This window comes from Aegilops tauschii, chromosome 7 (genome assembly GCF_002575655.3).
Source record: "Aegilops tauschii subsp. strangulata cultivar AL8/78 chromosome 7, Aet v6.0, whole genome shotgun sequence".
Taxonomy (NCBI): domain Eukaryota; kingdom Viridiplantae; phylum Streptophyta; class Magnoliopsida; order Poales; family Poaceae; genus Aegilops; species Aegilops tauschii.
In genome coordinates this window covers 120336249-120352213 of record NC_053041.3, presented here as the reverse complement: position 1 = coordinate 120352213, position 15965 = coordinate 120336249, and the positions used below count along the sequence as shown (strand labels likewise).

General features: G+C 48.0%; 1 protein-coding gene and 1 pseudogene across 1 annotated transcript; both read left to right on the top strand.

Annotated features, from left to right (window-relative positions):
• The first annotated feature begins 859 nt into the window (after positions 1 to 859).
• Positions 860 to 1741, top strand: LOC109752757 (zinc finger protein 36). The gene has a single exon (XM_020311650.3). It carries the CDS (start codon positions 960 to 962, stop codon positions 1599 to 1601), a length of 642 nt encoding a protein of 213 aa, XP_020167239.1. The 5' UTR covers positions 860 to 959; the 3' UTR covers positions 1602 to 1741.
• Positions 1742 to 2015: 274 nt separating this feature from the next.
• LOC109752756 (uncharacterized) lies at positions 2016 to 3003 on the top strand (annotated as a pseudogene).
• Positions 3004 to 15965: the final 12962 nt, after the last annotated feature.

The window sequence follows — 15965 nt, the reverse complement described above, 5'->3', positions numbered from 1 at the left end:
TTACATTAATCAACTCATCGAACATCTTTCATATGGATTACCCCATTTAGCAGAAAATCAATAAGGTCATCTTAAGATACTGATATATGATACTATGCAGTACGGCGATAGTATCATATGCATGAAACGAGCTTATGATGCTACCCACTACGAGGCAACCTTAGACGGCTAAAGTTAAATTGTTCAATTTTAAGCGAATTCCAGTTTTTACCCATAATTAATTTTATTATTTTTTACATTAATTAACTCATTCAACATTTTCATATGGATTACCCCATTTAGCAAAATACAGTATTAAGCTGTCTTTACCCATCAGTTATACTATATACAAGATGTAAAAGATGTATGCTCCAATGGAGTGAGCCCAAAAATCCAAACCGAATCTTCATGTGTGAAGACAGGAGATCTTCAAGCTCCTCATTGCTGAATAGTAATCGGGGCGTTGGTTTACCGGTTGCCGCATGCATGCTGGCCTGCGTGCCATGGCGTCGGGAAGTACCGTAGCTCTAGTCCAGTGTGCGTACACACGCCGCCTGCTTGGCAAATCCCGCACGTGTGCTCAGCTCAGGTGCCGCGCCAACCACTCACGTACCAGCTGCCGCAAAGATATACTCTACGTAGTGGATACACTATTTTATGTGGCAAGTTGGCCGTCGCGCGAACCAACGCCGTAGCAACGGCCAGGCCAGTGCGTGCGCGACGTTGACCGCTCGCCATGTTTGACTCACCATCTCGCCACTGCCTGCGACTTCTTCACTTCTTCTCATGTCCTCATCATCACGCCGCTTTTCCCACCCCCACTTCCGAGCCCTATATATACCCGCCCGGCTGGCGCCATCCTCATCCTCACCAAGTCCAAAGTTCCAAACCAAACCAACGAATCCTTCCTTCTGCTACCTGCCTACGTGATCAGCAGTCAACAATCGACCCAGCTTCCAGCGCTCGATCGATCAGCAGCCATGGTTGCCACCGCCATGCAGGCCCTCTTCGACCAGCCCGAGCTCTCCCTCTCCCTCTCCCTGGTCCCCGCCGCCGCGCCGGCGCTCAACAAGGACGACTACCTCGCCATCTGCCTCGCCGCGCTCGCCAAAAGCGGGCAGCAGGCGCAGATGATGGAGGGGCAAGCGAGAGCGTGGCGCCCGGCCCCCGCGCCGGCGCAGGAGCTGCGGTTCAGCTGCGCGGTCTGCGGGAAGGCGTTCGCGTCGTACCAGGCGCTCGGCGGGCACAAGTCCAGCCACCGCAAGCCGCCGCCCACCGGAGAGCGGTGCGTCGTTGCGCAGGCGTCCGCGGGTGCTGGGTCGGAGGCGAGCGCGGCGGCGTCCTCGGGCGGGAGCAGCGGCGGGCCGCACCAGTGCACCGTCTGCGGGCGGGGCTTCGCGACCGGGCAGGCGCTCGGAGGGCACAAGCGGTGCCACTACTGGGACGGCACCTCCGTGTCCATGTCCGTGTCCGTCTCCGTGTCGGCGTCGTCGTCCGCCGTGCTGAGGAACTTCGACCTGAACCTGCTGCCGATGCCGGAGAACGCCGGGTTGAAGAGGTGGGCCGAGGAGGAGGAGGTGCAGAGCCCTCTCCCCGCCAAGAAGCTGAGGCTTTTGCTGTAAATAAAAAAAGAGAGATGGCCAATGCTCAACCGTCCCTTGATTGATTTGTTCCATTTGTTGAATTCGATTAGGTATCACCATGATTTGTTGATTTGTTGCATTTACAAGGACACAAAGAAATGAAAAGTATGGGCTTAATTAACCTCTCCACGTCAACCGATTCTGAAATAGCGTCAGACATTCACATTACTCGACCTAGCTATATATGGCAGCCTGAATTAGTAGGCAATTAGCTAGCGCAGTCTGTAGATGTTGGGTTCGGATCGGAACTTCGGATGAGATGCTCTTCTTCGTCGTCGATTACGACTTGGACTGGATGTTCCCCTCTACTGATAAATCAATCTCCCGCCACCAGACCAGCGTCACTTCAGAATCCAATCTTCCGAATTCCGATTAGGCTGATCAGGATCAGCGATGGGCGGCAGGTCCGGGGAGGGGTCCTCCTCCACGTCGTCTAAACGGCGGCGGCGGGAGTGGGACTGCGACTGCGATTGCGCCGCGCGTAGCAGGCCACGGCGGAAGCAGCACCTTTATTTGGCGCTGGATGACTCGACGGGCGGCTACAGCATCTACAAGCTTGACGCCGACGACATCTCGGACGACTCAGGAAGAGGAGGAGAGCGTGAGCTTCCCGGGCCCGCTGCCATCCGGATGAATTCGCCGGCGTGCGGCCCCATGGACTTCGCCGCTCTGGCCGCCGGCATCTTCGCCGCCCCCGACCCACGTTATTACCACTCCGGCGACCGCGACTACGCTCCCCCAACCATCGTCTACAACACGTGGACCGCTGCCGTGGCCGCGGCCCCGCCCCTTCCGTCTGGGGTCCCTGCCTTGGGGGCCGCCATGGCTGCCGGTGGAAAGCTATACGCCTTGACAAATCAGGTGCTCAGCTTGCAGGCCCTGTCGTCGTGGGCTCCCATCGACGATAGATTGAGCGATCAAGAGAGGGATTGGATATGGAACACCGTGCCGTCGCCGCCTCCGTGCAGTGGGCTGGATGTCGTCGCCTACGCGCTGCACCCGGACGGACGCACCATCTTCATGTCCACCGCCTCCGCTACCCATTGCTTGGACACCAGCAGCGGCTCGTGGAAGGAGCTCGGGGACTGGGTGCTGCCATTCAAAGGCCAGGCATACTTCGACGCCTACCAGCTGGACGCGTGGGTCGGGATCCATCACAAGGAGGAAGGAAGGATACGTCTGCTGCTGCCCTGTCGCCTCCCGCGGCGCCACCGCCGGCCGGCCGCCGGGTTGCAGGATGCTCAAGGAGAAGCTGTTCCGCCACAACAATGAGGAGACATGGGTGACCGGCGGCCGGTACCTGAAGACCACCCTTAGGCCAACTCCAACGCGCGACCTCAAACGGACGTCCGTTTTGCCCGAATTCTGTCCGTTTGAATAGGGCAATGGGGTCGTGTTCGGGCCATTACTCGGATGCGGTGGCCGTGCGCCAAATGCGCGGACGCATCCCGGCCGCATCCTGTCCGCATCCTTTTTCAAACGCAAATTTTCGAAACCATGCCCTAGTTCAGGCCAGCAGCCCTAGTTCACGCCAGCAACACAGCCAGCGGCCCCTACACGTCCTCGCCGGCAACACAGCCAGCCTACAAAACGAATAGTTTTGTCGCCGGCAACGCAGCCGGCCCTCAAAATGAATAGGTTTCTCGCCAGCACACAGCCAGCGGCCGGCACCCATGCCAGCCTAAAAAAACGGCCACGGCCGAAGAGACAACCTAGTTCAGGCCGTCGGCGTCGAACATCTCCTTCTACCTGGCCTCGAACCAGCACCTCGTCTTCTCACTCATCTCTGTCAAGTCCATGCTCATGATCGCTAGGGCCACCTCCTTTGCTTTGGTTGCGGCATTGGTGGCCTCAATGTCGAGCTGCCTCTGCCTGGCCGTGACATTGGCGGCCTCGATGTCGAGCTGCCTTTGCCGGGACGCCTCCTCCATGTCGATCTTCCTCTTGTTGCCCGCCTCCTCCATCTCAAGCTTCTTCCTTTGAAGCTCTAGGTATTGCTTCATTTGCTCATCCTTACTTTGTCGTTTTTTCTCGTTCCTCACATCCTTTTGAGACATCATGCCGTGCAAAGTCTCATGCAAGGCCATGGATGACGCGTCACGTATGTCGTCCACCTTGGTGTTGGTCTTGCCCCTCGGCCTCTTCAACGCCTCACCATCTCCACCTCCGGCCAACGCGGCCGTCTTTTTGCCTCTCTTCCTTTGAAGTTCACGGTATTGATCTTTCAACTTAGGGCAATTGTTGATGATCGTCCAACAATGCGTAAGAGTGAATGACTTGTCATTGTGCCGGGCCTTGAATGCTTCCAAAGATTGAAATGCCTACACGACCAACAACAATTGAACATGCAAACATATAAAGGCCGAAGTCTCGTGGCTGTAGCAACGAAAGAACTTGGATGAGGAGAGCATACCATGTCCATAATGCCGAGACCACTCACGGGCCGTGCTTCAACACTCTCAAGTGCGGCACAATACTTGTTGCATTCTTGTTGGATGAACAACCACCTCTTTTGAATCGAGGTGATGCCACGGTCGCTCGTAAATTGGTAGGGCGCAAACAACTTTCTTTCATGGAATGTTTTGTGAACTCTTGTCCAAAAACAAGTCCCTTTTGTTGCGCACTGGTCCTCGGATCTTGACTAATCTCCATCCAACATTGGCAAATCAAATTGTCCTCTTCTTGTGAGTATGAACCCGTACGAATGCTCTTCTTCCTCTCCTGTGAAGGAAATATGCCCTAGAGGCAATAATAAAGTTGTTATTTATATTTCCTTATATCATGATGAATGTTTATTATTCATGCTAGAATTGTATTAACCGGAAACTTAGTACATGTGCAAATACATAGACAAACAGAGTGTCACTAGTATGCCTCTACTTGACTAGCTCGTTGAATCAAAGATGGTTAAGTTTCCTAGCCATAGACATGAGTTGTCATTTGATTAACGGGATCACATCATTAGAGAATGATGTGATTGACTTGACCCATTTCGTTAGCTTAGCACTTTATCGTTTAGTATGTTGCTATTGCTTTCTTCATGACTTATACATGTTCCTATGACTATGAGATTATGCAACTCCCGAATACCAGAGGAACACTTAATGTGCTACCAAACGTCACAACGTAACTGGGTGATTATAAAGGTGCTCTACAGGTGTCTCCGATGGTACTTGTTGAGTTGGCATAGGTCGATATTAGGATTTTTCACTCCGATTGTCGGAGAGGTATCTCTGGGCCCTTTCAGTAATGCACATCACTATAAGCCTTGCAAGCAATGTGACTAATGAGTTAGTTACGGGATGATGCATTACAGAATGAGTAAAGAGACTTGCCGGTAACGAGATTGAACTAGGTATTGAGATACCGACGATCAATGAAGGAAATATGCCCTAGAGGCAATAATAAAGTATTATATATTTCCTTATATCATGATAAATGTTTATTATTCATGCTAGAATTGTATTAACCGGAAACACAATACATGTGTGAATATATAGACAAACAGAGTGTCACTAGTATGCCTCTACTTGACTAGCTCGTTAATCAAAGATGGTTATGTTTCCTAGCCATAGACATAAGTTGTCATTTGATTAACGAGATCACCTCATTCGGAGAATGACGTGATTGACTTGACCCATTCCGTTAGCTTAGCACCCGATCGTTTAGTATGTTGCTATTGCTTTCTTCATGACTTATACATGTTCCTATGACTATGAGATTATGCAACTCCCGTTTACCGGAGGAACACTTTATGTGCTACCAAACGTCACAACGTAAATGGGTGATTATAAAGGTGCTCTACAGGTGTCTCCAAAGGTACTTGTTGGGTTGGCGTATTTCGATATTAGGATTTGTCACTCCAATTGTCGGAGAGGTATCTCTGGGCCCACTCGGTAATGCACATCACTATAAGCCTTGCAAGCATTGTGACTAATGAGTTAGTTGCGGGATGATGTGTTACGGAACGAGTAAAGAGACTTGCCGGTAACGAGATTGAACTAGGTATCGAGATACCGACGATCAAATCTCGGGCAAGTAACATACCGGTGACAAAGGGAACAACGTATGTTGTATGCGGTCTGACCGATAAAGATCTTCGTAGAATATGTGGGAGCCAATATGGGCATCCAGGTCCCGCTATTGGTTATTGACCGGAGAGATGTCTCGGTCATGTCTACACAGTTCTCGAACCCGTAGGGTCCGCACGCTTAACGTTACGATGACAGTTTTATTGAGTTTTGATGTACCGAAGGAGTTCGGAGTCCCGGATGAGATCGGGGATATGACGAGGAGTCTCGAAATGGTCGAGACGTAAAGATCGATATATTGGACGACTATATTCGGACTTCGGAAAGGTTCCGAGTGATATGGGTATTTTTCGGAGTACCGGAGAGTTACGGGAATTCGTATTGGGCCTTAATGGGCCATACGGGAAAGGAGAGAAAGGCCTCAAAAGGTGGCCGCACCCCTCCCCATGGTCTGGTCCGAATTGGACTAGGGAAGGGGGGCGCACCCTTCCTTCTTTCTCCTTCCCCCTTCCCTTCTCCTACTCCCACAAGGAAAGGAGGAGTCCTACTCCCGGTGGGAGTAGGACTCCCCCCCTATGGCGCGCCTCTCCCCTTGGCCGGCTGCCTCCCCCTTGCTCCTTTATATACGGGGGCAGGGGGGCACCCCAGAGACACAACAATTGATCCTTGAGATCTCTTAGCCGTGTGCGGTGCCCCCCTCCACCATATTACACCTCGATAATACCGTTGCGGAGCTTAGGCGAAGCCCTGCGTCGGTGGAACATCATCATCGTCACCACGCCGTCGTGCTGACGAAACTCTCCCTCAACACTCGGCTGGATCGGAGTTCGAGGGACGTCATCGAGCTGAACGTGTGTAGAACTCGGAGGTGCCGTACGTTCGGTACTTGATCGGTCGGATCGTGAAGACGTACGACTACATCAACCGCGTTGTGATACCGCTTCCGCTATCGGTCTACGAGGGTACGTGGACAACACTCTCCCCTCTCGTTGCTATGCATCACCATGATCTTGCGTGTGCGTAGGAAAACTGTTGAAATTACTACGTTCCCCAACAGTGGCATCCGAGCCTGGTTTTATGCGTTGATGCTATGCACGAGTAGAACACAAGTGAGTTGTGGGCGATATAAGTCATACTGCTTACCAGCATGTCATACTTTGGTTCAGCGGTATTGTGAGATGAAGCGGCCCGGACCGACATTACGCGTACGCTTACGCGAGACTGGTTTCACCGTTGCGAGCACTCGTTGCTTAAAGGTGACCGGCGGGTGTCTGTCTCTCTCACTTTAGTTGAACCGAGTGTGGCTACGCCCGATCCTTGCGAAGGTTAAAACAGCACCAACTTGACAAATTATCATTGTGGTTTTGATGCGTAGGTAAGAACGGTTCTTGCTAAGCCCGTAGCAGCCACATAAAATATGCAACAACAAAGTAGAGGACGTCTAACTTGTTTTTGCAGGGCATGTTGTGATGTGATATGGTCAAGACATGATGTGTTGTATGAGATGATCATGTTTTGTAACCGAGTTATCGGCAACTGGCAGGAGCCATATGGTTGTCGCTTTATTGTATGAGATGCAATCGCCATGTAATAGTTTTACTTTATCACTAAGCGGTAGCGATAGTCGTAAAAGCAATAAGTTGGCGAGACGACAACGATGCTACGATGGAGATCAAGGTGTCGCGCCGGTGACGATGATGATCATGACGGTGCTTCGGAGATGGAGATCACAAGCACGGTGCTTCGGAGATGGAGATCACAAGCACAAGATGATGATGGCCATATCATATCACTTATATTGATTGCATGTGATGTTAATCCTTTATGCATCTTATCTTGCTTTGTTTGACGGTAGCATTATAAGATGATCCTTCACTAAATTATCAAAGTATAAGTGTTCTCCCTGAGTATGCACCGTTGCGAAAGTTCTTCGTGCTGAGACACAACATGATGATCGAGTGTGATAGGCTCTACGTTCAAATACAACGGGTGCAAAACAGTTGCACACGCGGAATACTCAGGTTAAACTTGACGAGCCTAGCATATAACAGATATGGCCTCGGAACACGGAGACCGAAAGGTCGAGCGTGAATCATATAGTAGATATGATCAACATAGTGATGTTCACCATTGAAACTACTCCATCTCACGTGATGATCGGACATGGTTTAGTTGATATGGATCACGTGATCACTTAGAGGATTAGAGGGATGTATATCTAAGTGGGAGTTCTTAAGTAATATGATTAATTGAACTTAAATTTATCATGAACTTAGTCCTGATAGTATTTTGCAAATTATGTTGTAGATCAATAGCTCGCGTTGTTGCTTCCCTGTTTTATTTTTGATATGTTCCTAGAGAAAATTATGTTGAAAGATGTTAGTAGCAAAGATGCGGATTGGATCCGTGATCTGAGGATTATCCTCATTGCTGCACAGAAAAATTATGTTCTTAATGCACCGCTAGGTGACAGACCTATTGCAGGAGCAGATGCAGACGTTATGAACGTTTGGCTAGCTCAATATGATGACTACTTAATAGTTTAGTGCACCATGCTTAACGGCTTAGAATCGGGACTTCAAAGACGTTTTGAACGTCATGGACCATATGAGATGTTCCAGGAGTTGAAGTTAATATTTCAAGCAAATACCCGAGTTGAGAGATATGAAGTCTCTAACAAGTTCTATAGCTAAAAGATGGAGGAGAATCGCTCAACTAGTGAGCATGTGCTCAGATTGTCTGGGTACTACAATCGCTTGAATCAAGTGGGAGTTTATCTTCCAGATAAAATAGTGATTGACAAAATTCTCTAGTCACCATCACCAAGTTAGTAGAACTTCGTGATGAACTAAGTATGCAAGGGATGACGAAAGTAATTCCCGAACTCTTCGTGATGCTGAAATCGACGAAGGTAGAAATCAAGAAAAACATCAAGTGTTGATGATTGACGAGACCACTTCAAGTGTTGATGGTTGACGAGACCACTAGTTTCAAGAAAAGGGCAAAGGGAAGAAGGGGAACTTCAAAAAGAACGGCAAGCAAGTTGCTACTCAAGTGAAGAAGCCCAAGTCTGTACCTAAGCCTGAGACTAAGTGCTTCTACTGCAAAGGGTCTGGTCACTGGAAGCGGAACTACCCCAACTATTTGGTGGATAAGAAGGATGGCAAAGTGAACAAAGGTATATTTGATATACAGATTATTGATGTGTACTTTACTAGTGTTTATAGCAACCCCTCGGTAATTGATACTGGTTCAGTTGCTAAGAGTAGTAACTCGAAACGGGAGTTGCAGAATAAACAGAGACTAGTAAAAGTGAACAAAGGTATATTTGATATACAGATTATTGATGTGTACTTTACTAGTGTTTATAGCAACCCCTCGGTAATTGATACTGGTTCAGTTGCTAAAGAGTAGTAACTCGAAACAGGAGTTGCGGTATAAACAGAGACTAGTAAAAGGCGAGGTGCCGATGTGTGTTGGAAGTGGTTCCAAGATTGGTATGATCATCATCGCACACTCCCTGTACTTTCGGGATTAGTGTTGAAACTAAATAAGTGTTATTTGGTGTTTGCGTTGAGCATGAATATGATTTGATCATGTTTATTGCAATACGGTTATTCATTTAAGTTAGAGAACAATTGTTGTTCTGTTTACATGAATAAAAAACCTTCTATGGTCATACACACCAACGAAATTGGTTTGTTGGATCTCGATCGTAGTGATGCACATATTCATAATATTGAAGCCAAAAGATGCAAAGTTAATAATGATAGTGCAACTTATTTGTGGCACTGCCGTTTAGGTCATATTGGTGTAAAGCACGTGAAGAAACTCCATACTGATGGGATTTTGGAATCAATTGATTATGAATCACTTGATGCTTGCGAACCATGCCTCATGGGCAAGATGACTAAAACGCCGTTCTCCGGAACTATGGAGAGAGCAACAGATTTGTTGGAAATCATACATACTGATGTATGCGATCCGATGAGTGTTGAGGCTCGTAGTGGGTATCATTAATTTCTGACCTTCACAGATGATTTGAGTAGATATGGGTATATCTACTTAATGAAACATAAGTCTGAAACATCTGAAAAGTTCAAAGAATTTCAGAGTGAAGTTGAAAATCATCGTAACAAGAAAATAAAATTCCTACGATCTAATCGTGGAGGAGAATATTTGAGTTACGAGTTTGGTCTACATTTGAAACAATGTGGAATAGTTTCGCAACTCACGCCACCTGGAACACCACAGCATAATGGTGTGTCCGAACGTCATAACCGTACTTTATTGGATATAGTACAATCTATGATGTCTCTTACCAATTTACAACTATCGTTTTGGGTTATGCATTAGAGACAGCTACATTCACGTTAAATAGGGCACCATCAAAATCCGTTGAGACGACGCCTTATGAACTGTGGTTTGGCAAGAAACCAAAGTTGTCGTTTCTTAAAGTTTGGGGTTGCGATGCTTATGTGAAAAAGTTTCATCCTGATAAGTTCAAACCCAAATCGGAGAAATGTGTCTTCATAGGATACCCAAAGAGGACAGTTGGGTACACCTTCTATCACAGATCCGAAGGCAAGACATTCGTTGCTTAGTATGGATCCTTTCTAGAGAAGGAGTTTCTCTCGAAAGAAGTGAGTGGGAGGAAAGTAGAACTTGATGAGGTAACTGTACCTGCTCCCTTATTGGAAAGTAGTTCATCACAGAAATCTGTTCCTGTGACTCCTACACCAATTAGTGAGGAAGTTAATGATGATGATCATGTTACTTCAGATCAAGTTACTACCAAACCTCGTAGGTAAACCAGAGTAAGATCTGCACCAGAGTGGTACGGTAATCCTGTTCTGGAGGTTATGTTACTAGACCATGACGAACCTACGAACTATGAAGAAGCGATGGTGAGCCCAGATTCCGCAAAATGGCTTGAGGCCATGAAATCTGAGATGAGATCCATGTATGAGAACAAAGTGTGGACTTTGGTTGACTTGCCCGATGATCGGCAAGCAATTGAGAATAAATGGATTGTCAAGAGGAAGACGGACGCTGATAGTAGTATCACTATCTACAAAGCTAGAATTGTCGCAAAAAGGTTTTCGACAAGTTCAAGATGTTGACTACGATGAGAGTTTCTCACTCGTATCTATGCTTAAGTCTGTCTGAATCATGTTAGCAATTGCCGCATTTTATGAAATATGGCAAATGGATAAACAAAACTGCATTCCTTAATGGATTTATTAAAGAAGAGTTGTATATGATGCAACCAGAAGGTTTTGTCAATCCTAAAGGTGCTAACAAAATATGCAAGCTCCAGCGATCCATCTATGGACTGGTGCAAGCATCTCGGAGTTGGAATATACACTTTGATAAGTTGATCAAAGGATATAGTGTTATACAGACTTGCGGTGAAGCATGTATTTACAAGAAAGTGACTGGGAGCACTACAACATTTCTGATAAGTATATGTGAATGTCATATTGTTGATCGGAAATAATGTAGAATTATTCTGCAAAGCATAAAGGAGTGTTTGAAAGGAGTTTTTCAAAGAAAGACCTCGGTGAAGCTACTTACATATTGAGCATCAAGATCTATAGAGATAGATGAAGACGCTTGATAAGTTTTTCAATGGGTACATACCTTAACAAGATTTTGAAGTAGTTCAAAATAGAACAGTCAAAGAAAGAGTTCTTGCCTGTGTTACAAGGTGTGAAATTGAGTAAGACTCAAAGCCCGACCACGGCAGAAGATAGAAAGAGAATGAAAGTCATTCCCTATGCCTTGGCCATAGGTTCTATAAAGTATGCCATGCTGTGTACCAGATCTATTGTATACCCTGCACTGATTTTGGCAAGGGAGTACAATAGTGATCTAGGAGTAGATCACTGGACAGCGGTCAAAATTATCCTTAGTGGAATAAGGATATGTTTCTCGATTATGGAAGTGACAAAAGGTTCGTCGTAAAGGGTTACGTCGATGCAAGTTTTGACACTAAATCTAGATGACTCTAAGTCTCGGTCTAGATACATATTAAAAGTGGGAGCAATTAGCTAGAGTAGCTCCGTGCAGAGCATTGTAGACATAGAAATTTGCAAAATACTTACGGATCTGAATGTGACAGACCCGTTGACTAAAATTATCTCACAATCAAAACATGATCACATAGTACTCTTTGGGTGTTAATCACATAGCGATGTGAACTAGATTATTGACTCTAGTAAACCCTTTGAGTGTTGGTCACATAGAGATGTGAACTATGTGTGTTAATCACATGGTGATGTGAATTATTGATGTTAAATCACATGGCGATGTGAACTAGATTATTGACTCTAGTGCAAGTGGGAGACTGAAGGAAATATGCCCTAGAGGCAATAATAAAGTATTATATATTTCCTTATATCATGATAAATGTTTATTATTCATGCTAGAATTGTATTAACCGGAAACATAATACATGTGTGAATATATAGACAAACAGAGTGTCACTAGTATGCCTCTACTTGACTAGCTCGTTAATCAAAGATGGTTATGTTTCCTAGCCATAGACATAAGTTGACATTTGATTAACGAGATCACCTCATTCGGAGAATGACGTGATTGACTTGACCCATTCCGTTAGCTTAGCACCCGATCGTTTAGTATGTTGCTATTGCTTTCTTCATGACTTATACATGTTCCTATGACTATGAGATTATGCAACTCCCGTTTACCGGAGGAACACTTTATGTGCTACCAAACGTCACAACGTAAATGGGTGATTATAAAGGTGCTCTACAGGTGTCTCCAAAGGTACTTGTTGGGTTGGCGTATTTCGATATTAGGATTTGTCACTCCAATTGTCGGAGAGGTATCTCTGGGCCCACTCGGTAATGCACATCACTATAAGCCTTGCAAGCATTGTGACTAATGAGTTAGTTGCGGGATGATGTGTTACGGAACGAGTAAAGAGACTTGCCGGTAACGAGATTGAACTAGGTATCGAGATACCGACGATCAAATCTCGGGCAAGTAACATACCGGTGACAAAGGGAACAACGTATGTTGTATGCGGTCTGACCGATAAAGATCTTCGTAGAATATGTGGGAGCCAATATGGGCATCCAGGTCCCGCTATTGGTTATTGACCGGAGAGATGTCTCGGTCATGTCTACACAGTTCTCGAACCCGTAGGGTCCGCACGCTTAACGTTACGATGACAGTTTTATTGAGTTTTGATGTACCGAAGGAGTTCGGAGTCCCGGATGAGATCGGGGATATGACGAGGAGTCTCGAAATGGTCGAGACGTAAAGATCGATATATTGGACGACTATATTCGGACTTCGGAAAGATTCCGAGTGATATGGGTATTTTTCGGAGTACCGGAGAGTTACGGGAATTCGTATTGGGCCTTAATGGGCCATACGGGAAAGGAGAGAAAGGCCTCAAAAGGTGGCCGCACCCCTCCCCATGGTCTGGTCCGAATTGGACTAGGGAAGGGGGGCGCACCCTTCCTTCTTTCTCCTTCCCCCTTCCCTTCTCCTACTCCCACAAGGAAAGGAGGAGTCCTACTCCCGGTGGGAGTAGGACTCCCCCCCTATGGCGCGCCTCTCCCCTTGGCCGGCTGCCTCCCCCTTGCTCCTTTATATACGGGGGCAGGGGGCACCCCAGAGACACAACAATTGATCCTTGAGATCTCTTAGCCGTGTGCGGTGCCCCCCTCCACCATATTACACCTCGATAATACCGTTGCGGAGCTTAGGCGAAGCCCTGCGTCGGTGGAACATCATCATCGTCACCACGCCATTGTGCTGACGAAACTCTCCCTCAACACTCGGCTAGATCGGAGTTCAAGGGACATCATCGAGCTGAACGTGTGTAGAACTCGGAGGTGCCGTACGTTCGGTACTTGATCGGTCGGATCGTGAAGACGTACGACTACATCAACCGCGTTCTGATAACGCTTCCGCTGTCGGTCTACGAGGGTACGTGGACAACACTCTCCCCTCTCGTTGCTATGCATCACCATGATCTTGCGTGTGCGTAGGAAATTTTTTGAAATTACTACGTTCCCCAACAATCAAATCTCGGGCAAGTAACATACCGATGACAAAGGGAACAATGTATGTTGTTATGCGGTTTGACCGATAAAGATCTTCGTAGAATATGTAGGAGCCAATATGAGCATCCAGGTTCCGCTATTGGTTATTGACCGGAGATGAGTCTCGGTCATGTCTACATAGTTCTCGAACCCGTAGGGTCCGCACGCTTAACGTTCTGTGACGATCGGTATTATGAGTTTATGTGTTTTGATGTACCGAAGGTTGTTCGGAGTCCCGGATGTGATCACGGACATGATGAAGAGTCTCGAAATGGTCGAGACATAAAGATCGATATATTGGATGGCTATGTTTGGACATCGGAATTGTTCCGGATGAGTTCGGGCATTTTTCGAAGTACCGGGAGGTTATCGGAACCCCCCGGGGAGTGTATGGGCCTTATTGGGCCTTTGTGGGAGAGAGGAGGAGCCCCCCCCCCAAGCTCAATCCGAATTGGGAGGGGGGCCGGCCCCCCCTTTCCTTCCTCCCTCTTTCCTCCTTCCTTCCTCTCCTACTCCTACTTGGAAGGGGGGAATCCTACTACCGGTGGGAGTAGGACTCCCCTAGGGAGCGCCATTGAGAGGGCCGGCCCTTCCCCTTCTCCACTCATTTATATATGGGGGAGGGGGGTGTTGGGAATCGTAGCATAATTTAAAATTTTCCTACGCTCACCAAGATGCATCTATGGAGTCTACTAGCAACGAGGGGAAAGGAGTGCATCTACATACCCTTGTAGATCGCGAGCGGAAGCGTTCCAATGAACGTGGATGACGGAGTCGTACTCGCCATGATCCAAATCACCGATGACCGAGTGCCGAACGGACGGCACCTCCGCGTTCAACACACGTACGGTGCAGCGACGTCTCCTCCTTCTTGATCCAGCAAGGGGGAAGGAGAGGTTGATGGAGATCCAGCAGCACGACGGCGTGGTGGTGGATGTAGCGGGTCTCGGCAGGGCTTCGCCGAGCTTCTGCGAGACGGAGAGGTGTAGCAGGGGAGGAGGGAGGCGCCCAAGGCGGTAGGTTGCTGCCCTCCCTCCCCCCCCCCTTTATATAGGCCCCCTGGGGGGGCGCCGGCCCTGGAGATGAGATCCAAAGGGGGGGCGGCGGCCAAAAGGGGGGGAAGGGGTTGCCTTGCCCCCCAAGGCAAGGGGGAAGCCCCCCCACCCTAGGGTTCCCAACCCTAGGCGCATGGGGGGAGGCCCAAGGGGGGGCGCCCAGCCCACTAGGGGCTGGTTCCCTTCCACTTTCAGCCCACGGGGCCCTCCGGGATAGGTGGCCCCACCCGGTGGACCCCCGGGACCCTTCAGGTGGTCCCGGTACAATACCGGTAACCCCCGAAACTTTCACGGTGGCCGAAACTTGACTTCCTATATATAATTCTTCATCTCCGGACCATTCCGGAACCTCTCGTGACGTCCGGGATCTCATCCGGGACTCCGAACAACTTTCGGGTTTCCGCATACATATATCTCTACAACCCTAGCGTCACCGAACCTTAAGTGTGTAGACCCTACGGGTTCGGGAGACATGCAGACATGACCGAGACGCCTCTCCGGTCAATAACCAACAGCGGGATCTGGATACCCATGTTGGCTCCCACATGTTCCACGATGATCTCATCGGATGAACCACGGTGTCGAGGATTCAATCAATCCCGTATGCAATTCCCTTTGTCCATCGGTATGTTACTTGCCCGAGATTCAATCGTCGGTATCCCAATACCTTGTTCAATCTCGTTACCGGCAAGTCTCTTTACTCGTACCGCAATGCATGATCCCGTGACTAACGCCTTAGTCACATAGAGCTCAAAATGATGATGCATTACCGAGTGGGCCCAGAGATACCTCTCCGTCGCACGGAGTGACAAATCCCAGTCTCGATCCGTGCCAACCCAACAGATACTTTCGGAGATACCCGTAGTGCACCTTTATAGTCACCCAGTTACGTTGTGACGTTTGGCACACCCAAAGCACTCCTACGGTATCCGGGAGTTGCATGATCTCATGGTCTAAGGAAAAGATACTTGACATTGGAAAAGCTCTAGCAAACGAAACTACACGATCTTTTATGCTATGCTTAGGATTGGGTCCTGTCCATCACATCATTCTCCTAATGATGTGATCCCGTTATCAATGACATCCAATGTCCATAGTCAGGAAACCATGACTATCCGTTGATCAACGAGCTAGTCAACTAGAGGCTTACTAGGGACACGTTGTGGTCTATGTATT

Excerpts from the sequence above, each read along its gene's own strand:
- LOC109752757 (XM_020311650.3), top strand. The coding sequence starts at position 960 with ATGGTTGCCACCGCCATGCAGGCCCTCTTCGACCAGCCCGAGCTCTCC.